This window comes from Eptatretus burgeri, chromosome 1 (genome assembly GCF_056783735.1).
Source record: "Eptatretus burgeri isolate ZD-2024b chromosome 1, Ebu_testis_v1, whole genome shotgun sequence".
NCBI classification, from domain to species: domain Eukaryota; kingdom Metazoa; phylum Chordata; class Myxini; order Myxiniformes; family Myxinidae; genus Eptatretus; species Eptatretus burgeri.
In genome coordinates, this window is record NC_140961.1 from 164,268,345 (window position 1) to 164,275,844 (window position 7,500).

Genomic DNA, 7,500 nt, shown 5'->3' on the forward strand with positions numbered 1-7,500 from the left:
CAAGGATACGGTCAATCGTTGACCTCTTTGGTGAAAAGCCTGACTGCTCTGGACGCTGGTGCTCAAGCAGATGGTGGCGAAACCTATCAATAATTATCCGAACAAAGACCTTGCCCGGCACTGAGAGCAGCGTCACCCCTCGGTAGTTGTTGCAGTCTTGGCGATCACCCTTCCCTTTCCAGAGAGGGACAACAAGGCCCCTCTTCCAATCAGTTGGGATGATGCCTGTTTTCCTGGTAGAGCACAAAACTGCATGCAACGACACGAGTGCAGCATTTCCACCAGCCTTGAGAAGTTCAGCATGGATGCCACAGATCCCTGGAGCTTTGCCCCGTTTCAACTGGTTCACCGCAGCCCGTGTTTCCACAAGCGAAGGTGGACCACAGTTGATTTGAGGGTCAGCAACAGGGATTATAACACCCTTGACGTCCAACACGACAGCTGGGGGATCAGCCTGGTACAACCGCTCAAAGTAACCGGCCCAGCGGGCCTTCACTTCAGACTCCTCTGTCAAGAGCCCACCACTCTCTGCTCTAACTGCAGTGCTCCGAGGGTTGGGCTTGGATGAACGCAATGCGCGAATTCCCCTGTAAGCGGGACGAGAATCACCTGTCCACAGGTGATGCTCTACCCCCTCACAGATTCCTCACACATAGTCCTCCTTGTCCACCCTCAGTGCACGTACAGTTTTACGCCTCAGCTCCCTGAACAGCTCAGCTCTGCCATTCAGCCTGGCCCTGCGACTCTGGTCAATGGTATCCGGTGTCCCTTGAGAGACAAAATTCTTCTTTGCCCTGCGGTGAGTTCCAAGACATCCACCGGCAACATCAAGGACGGTGGTCTTGAAGGCACTCCACAACTCTTCAGGACCCCCCAAAGCACCCAGACCCCCCAAGTGTCCACTCAGCCTGTTCGCAAACTCCTCAGCTACTCTCTCATCCCTGAGCTTACCAACATCCAGCCTTGGCTGGGATGGTACCATTCTCCAGGATTTAAGGTGCAGCTTTAGAGTTGCTTCAACAAGCCTGTGGTCAGTATTGAGGAACTGAGCACTTTGGTCGACCCTGCAGTTCTGGATCATCCTCCAACAACCGTCAATGAGGACATGGTCAATCTCCTTTGCCACACCGCCAGCGTTGGAATACCAAGTCCAGCGATGAGCTTGTGGGCGCTGAAACCATGAACCAGCCACCCTAAGTCCATGACTTCTTGCAAAGTCAAGGAACTTAGTGCTGTTCTGGTTCATAGTTCCTGACCCATGGGGACCAACACACACCTCATAACCAACCCCATCAGTTCTAGTCGATGCATTGAAATCCCCCAAGACTAGAAGTGTATCTCGTCTGGGGCAATGATCAACCACAGACTCGAGCGTGGCGTAGAATGCATTCTTCACGGTGAGATCACTCACCTCAGTCGGAGCATAAACAGAGACCAGGGAAATGACACCTAAGGAGTGACGAATCCTTGATCTCATAATACGCTCGGTGACCGGTGTTACCTCAATTATCATTGGGGTCAGCTTATTGGATACAGCTACAGCAACTCCTTGGGTATGGTAACCATCAGAGTGACCAGACCAATAGTAGGTGTAACCACCCACTATTATCTCGCCGCAATCCGGTCTCTGAACCTCAGAGAGAGCTGCAATCCCGATGTCCAAACGCTTGAGCTCAGATGATAACAGAGACAGGTGATCATCCTCTCTTAGGGATAGGACCCACTCGAAGGGACCGCCTCAGGTTAACCCAAGGAGACCGCCGTCTGGTGTGGTTTAAACCGACCCAATTATGCTTTATGAACATGCTTAGTCCTCCATTTTCCCCCCTAATCACTTGTTTTTACAGAATTACAAAAAAGTTTTTCGACATCTTTAGAATTCTCATACCTTGAGGAATCTTATACTCTTCATAATATTTATGCTCCAAGCACACCCATAGCTCGTCAAGAATTCTTTAGAAGCTTGAAAAACACCTCACTCCCCTTGATAACCGAAATTCCCCAAAAAATCCAAATGATCACATTTGTATCAGTGGGGACTTCAACTGTACCCTCCACCCCAAACTCGATAGGAACAGTGCTGAACCCCGCGCTGCCTCCGCAATACCTCTTGTGAGATTATTACAAAAATTAAATTCCATCGATTATATGGTGGTTGCAACATCCTTCCATCAGGCAGTACTCCTGGTGCTTTTACATTTTAAATAACCTTGTGCTTGCATGACGGGATAAGTTTTATATTAATCCCATTCTGGAACATCTTATTTCATCATCCCAAATCTGTTCATCTTGTTTCTCAGACCATAGCGTAATCCTTCTAACTGTCTCCATCCCTGCCCCAAGCAGAAGAGTGCTTCCTGGAAATTTAAGAACAACCTCCTTGATGATGCCACTTTCAAACAAGCCTTTGCAGAGGTGTGGTGTATCGTAGTTGCCTCCAAAGGAGATCTCCCTAATTTAAAGCAATGGTGGGACAATACTAAAACCCACGTTAGACTCTTTCGTCAGCAATACCATGCATATCGTGCTCAAATTGAACAAAAAATATATCACTCTCCTTGAGGATGAAATCCTAAAACTGTAGGAACAGCTTCATGGGACAAATGATAGAAGCCATTTAAAAATAGAACAGCAAATCCATGGAAAAACTTCTCTGCTGAATTATATTTCTGAAAAGCGAACACGGAGTGCGTTTATACAGTTAAAAATGAAATATGTACACAACCTTGATTCGCCAACCAAATTTTTCTTTAACCTTCATAAGGAAACGGTGTCCCCGCAGACAATGCGGTTACTTCATAACGGGGAAACTCCTTTGTGAGGTCACTCCACTCAGGCATGCTGCTCGGAATCATTTCATCCAATTATTTGCACATCATGACATATATCCAGATGCCATATCTGAACTTGCCTCCTTCCTCTCAACCTTAGCAGAAGAAAGGAAACAACAGCTAGCAACCCCCCTTTCCCTGTGTGAAGTTACTGCTACCCGCAATACCCTGGAACATGACAAACCCCTGGACTTGATGGACTGACAAGTGAATTTTTCCATCACTTCTGGGACTTTCTTGGACCCCATCTCTTGCAGGTCTTCAATGAAAGTTTAATGGTGGACAACTACCATGGAGTTGTCAGAGAGCAGTCACCTCCTTAATTCCAAAAAAAGGAGACTCTCAATCGATTGAAAAGTGGCGTCCCCATCTCTGTTCTATGTAAAGGTTATAAAATTTTTGCCAAAGTTTTATCATGTCATTTAAAAAAATGTTATGAACCTTTTAGTAGGAGAGCACCAGAATTTTTGTATTCCTGGATGTGCTATTTTTGATATACAGTAGACTAGGCGTAAGTTGGCAGCGTGTAAGTCGTCACTTCGCCTAAGTCGGCAGCGTCAAAAAGTCCCGAATTTATCTCATGTTAAATCCCTTTGAATAATGGGTCATCCCTCTGTAAGTCGTCATCTCTAAGTCGTCACTTCGTCTAAGTCGTCAGATGTTGTCCGTTCCCGCGTAATGGAAACTCAAGTAAATTACCACTCCTAACTCGTCACACGGAACTGCTGCCTCGTGAGAAGCCCGATTTCATGGAATCGTGATGCTCCCTCATTGGTTTACACCGCCAGTGATAGGCTATTTATAACTGCGTACACACGTTGATCGTACTGCAGGCAGGACAATGGCGACTAAGCGTAAGCTTACAACTAAAACCTACCAAGAAAAATACGACATTATCCAGTTTTGCGAGGCAAACCCACTGATGAAGAAAACAGCCACAGCTGAGAAGTTGGACATCAAACGGCAGACATTGAACGATATCTTGAAGAATAAGGGCAAGATATTTGGACAAGTGGAGAAGATCGCGAGGCCGGTGGGAAGTGTGAAACGCGTGAAATATATGTCCTTTGAAGATGTCGATGACGCGCTCATCATCTGGTTTCGGCAAATGTCGGCTCAGCCAAATATTCGGTTGGACGGTGAAATGTTGCTGCTGAAGGCACGTAAATTCACTGCGGACCTCGGGCAGGATGATGCTGAGACCTTGCCGATGCACTGGATAGACAGATTCAAAGTGAGGTGGGGAATCCGCAAGGTCAAGAGGTGCGGCGAATCAGGCAGCGTGGATTCGCCGATACTGTCTGGATGTGATGCGCCGATACTGTCTTTTGGTGGAGGATTGCCCAGACAACATCATGGAATACAATGACCGGTTTGAGTCCTTTCTCATGCACCAGATTCCCAAGAGTTTGAGGCAGTCAAGCATAACGGATTACTTCGCGAAGGAGTAAAGGATCAATCGAGCTTCGTGTTGAAGTCCGATCATGGTTTGATATTGGCTTGTTTTGTACATTACCGCACTCACTTACACATCGGTATTGAGTGGTAATCTTCACCACGATGACTGTGTGTCATGTAATTTGTCATATATATATATATATATATATATATATATATATATATATTTATTTTATTTTTTTTTTAATCCATGACGTTATTCGGTTTTGTCATAATTTTCATAAGAATGTTGGCCTCGTTTTCATTGACCAAGGAAAAGCCTTTGACTGTATCGATCATACCTATCTTTTTCGAATCTTCGAAGGCTTTGGCTTTGGTCCCATTTTTATATCGTGTATTTAACTGTTATCCTGCAATATATCTTGTGTCCTCAGTCAACCAAGTGCTATGCTCTTCTATTGATATACAATGGGGTGTGTGACAGGGTTTCCCTTTCTCTGGACTTCTGTATTCTCATCATTGAGCCTCTTCTTCTCTTAAATTACGTACTCACGTTTCCAGCTTTACTGGATCTATCCTCTCTATACCACTTAAAGTCTCTGCTTATGCAGATGATGCCTGTATGTTTATAAATCACAATGCTGATGCTACTGAAATGGCTCAAGCTTTGGAGACATAGTGTCAAGCTTGTTCTGGCCAGGTGAATTGGGGAAAGAGTTATGCCCTTTGGGCTGGGCCTGGAACCTGCCCACCAATAACATTGCCAGGACTGAACTGGCATCAAAATGGAGTTAAACACCTTGGAGTTTTTCTGGGCGATCATACCTTTGAGCTGCAGAACTGGATAGGATTACTCGACCGAGTGATGCAAAAACGAATCTGTTGGAAAGGACTCCTTTGTCAACTCTCCTATCGTGGAAGAACCCTTGTCATCAATAACCTGATCGCCTCCATGCTATGACATAAGATGATTTGCTCACACCCTCCGGCCAACCTCTTACTCATGCTTCAGAGAAACATAATCGACTTATTCTGGAATGGGAAGCATTGGTTACAACCTGCCGTGACTTACCTGCCGCTTACTAAAGGTGGACATGCTCATTGACATTCGTAGCTGGATTATGTGTTTCCGACTCCATTTCGTTTCACAACTCCTATATGGTGATGAGGCCTTATTGTGGAAACCGCTGGCACACTGCCTACTACAGACTGCAGGCAGACTTGGATATTCCTGAGAACTCTTTGTGATGAACCTTCAACACATTGATGTAGCCCCATTACCTGCTTTCTACCAAGGGTTGATGAACGCATGGCGAGCGTTTTCCTTCTCCCGTGAAATGGTGACTTACAGCATGGAAATGTTTCTTGATGAGCCTTTGTTTTACAACCCTTTCCTCAAAAACAGCTTCAATGAAAGAGTGCTCATCCAACGCTTCACTGATGGTGACCTATTCCGAGTAAATAACCTCAAAACCTGAGCTATGAATCAGTGGCCGAGCGCAACTGCACTGGCAGAAATAACCGGAGTACAGTCTGGAAGAACTATGTGCCGGGTGAAGGTCCAATACTCTGCTGAGTGCTGCAGTAAGTCGAGAGCATTCCTTGAAGAAACAGTGATAACTACTGAAACCAAAACCGGTCTTTTTCCCAAACTCCTTGTATATGACTCAGCAAACGATCCCTCTCCTGGCCAAGACAAGCCTAACAACCCTCCATTATCTCACCCCCTTTCCAAAGAAAGGTTGGTGCAATGTCAATCTCTTGCCATCGAAACCTCAGGTACTCCAATGGTACCACTCCATGTGTGACTTTGATTCAATCTCCAACACCACCAACCCAACTGGAAAGGGTTTTATTCCCTACCTACCCCAAAATATGTTGGAGATATCCAATGGAAATTAGTTCACTGGGCTTTACCCTGTAATATTTTACTAAACCGTTTCTCTGTCGCTAATTCTCACCTTTGTCCTTTCTGTGCGTCCATTGAAACATTTCCTCATATATACCTCAGATGGAGACACCTGAAAACCCTCTTTAATCACCTCCAACAAATTTTTAACAAACTAAATTTTCCATTTCATCACAATGTTTTTATCCTTGGTCTTACTGGCCCCTCTTCCTTTAAGAAAGTAGTTTTAGCAAATTTTATAATCGGCCAAGCTGAGTTTGCAATTTACGAGTCCAGGAAGGCAAAAATGGAGAATATTGCTGTTGCCTCTCACAATATATTACTTGCTTTTAAAGCTTTTGTGAGTGCAAGATTAAAGCTTGAACATTGTTTTTATAAAGTGAACAATAATTTACCACTTTTTGAGGACAAAATCGGCACTCAAAGATGCCATCTGTAAACTTGTTGACAGCACTCAAAGATGCCATCTGTAAACTTGTTGACAGCTTTTCCTTTCTCCCCTAAAATGAATTGTTGACCTTTTTTCCCCTTCCTCCTTTCTCCTTGTTTAAACGAGGTTTAAATTTGATAATTTCGTCTGCATAGGTACAAAGAGTTGAAGTTGCTAATTGCATTAGATTGCTTATCGCGATCCGGTCTCCTGTGCTGTCTCTCGAATGTAGTTTATTTTTTATTCTGTTCCACAAACACAAGGCTTTCCTGTTTTCGGCTTAGAAATAAGTTACATCAGATGTACAACAATACAATGACTTTTTATGATGATTTTCTTTGTCGGATAAACTTTTAGATTTCCGTGTTGCCTCGCAGACTCCTTTGCCTGGCCACCACGGTCATGTAGCAGTGGTGGGCAGCACACAGCAGGACTTCAGACGGAGGTGCATTCGACATCGTGTTGGTCTGACATGGGTGGCAACAGTAATCTTGCTGATAACCTCAAGGTATGTGACGTTGTTAGGTGAGCCTGGCGATAATCATTCGATCATGTGGATTCTTACTAAATATTCATAAGGCAAGACTCCACTTTAAATATGAAAATTCTTCTTACGTGCTTCGCACGCTGAAATGGTTATCAAAAAGGCGCTATTTAAGCCTGTTACCCCACGCGCATAGCACAACATGGAGTGAAGCAATTGGTTCACTTTGTTGATCTATTTCTTTCATAGAGGAACAACTTCATTTCAGTTTAATTGTATATTTTGAACACTTCTGCATGAATCAGAAGATGAACCTGCACTTAAGCAGTACATTGTCTGTGAATTTGGCAAATTGTACAGAATCTCAGCCCTCCATCCGTTCATCTATCTGTCCATCAAAATGAAGAAGAAGAACCTTTATATTCCACTATGTTTAATTCTAAAGTGT

At 44.3% G+C, this 7,500-nt stretch overlaps 1 protein-coding gene across 2 annotated transcripts in view; it reads left to right on the top strand.

Annotated features, from left to right (window-relative positions):
- LOC147035918 (nonsense-mediated mRNA decay factor SMG7-like) overlaps positions 1 to 7,500 on the top strand; it is a 153,695-nt gene that overhangs the window by 127,055 nt on the left and 19,140 nt on the right. For both annotated transcript variants that reach the window (XM_085848444.1, XM_085848440.1), the window contains exon 12: positions 6,946 to 7,076. In XM_085848444.1, the coding sequence (XP_085704570.1) occupies positions 6,946 to 7,076 (131 nt within the window). The remainder of the gene's footprint in view (positions 1 to 6,945; positions 7,077 to 7,500) is intronic.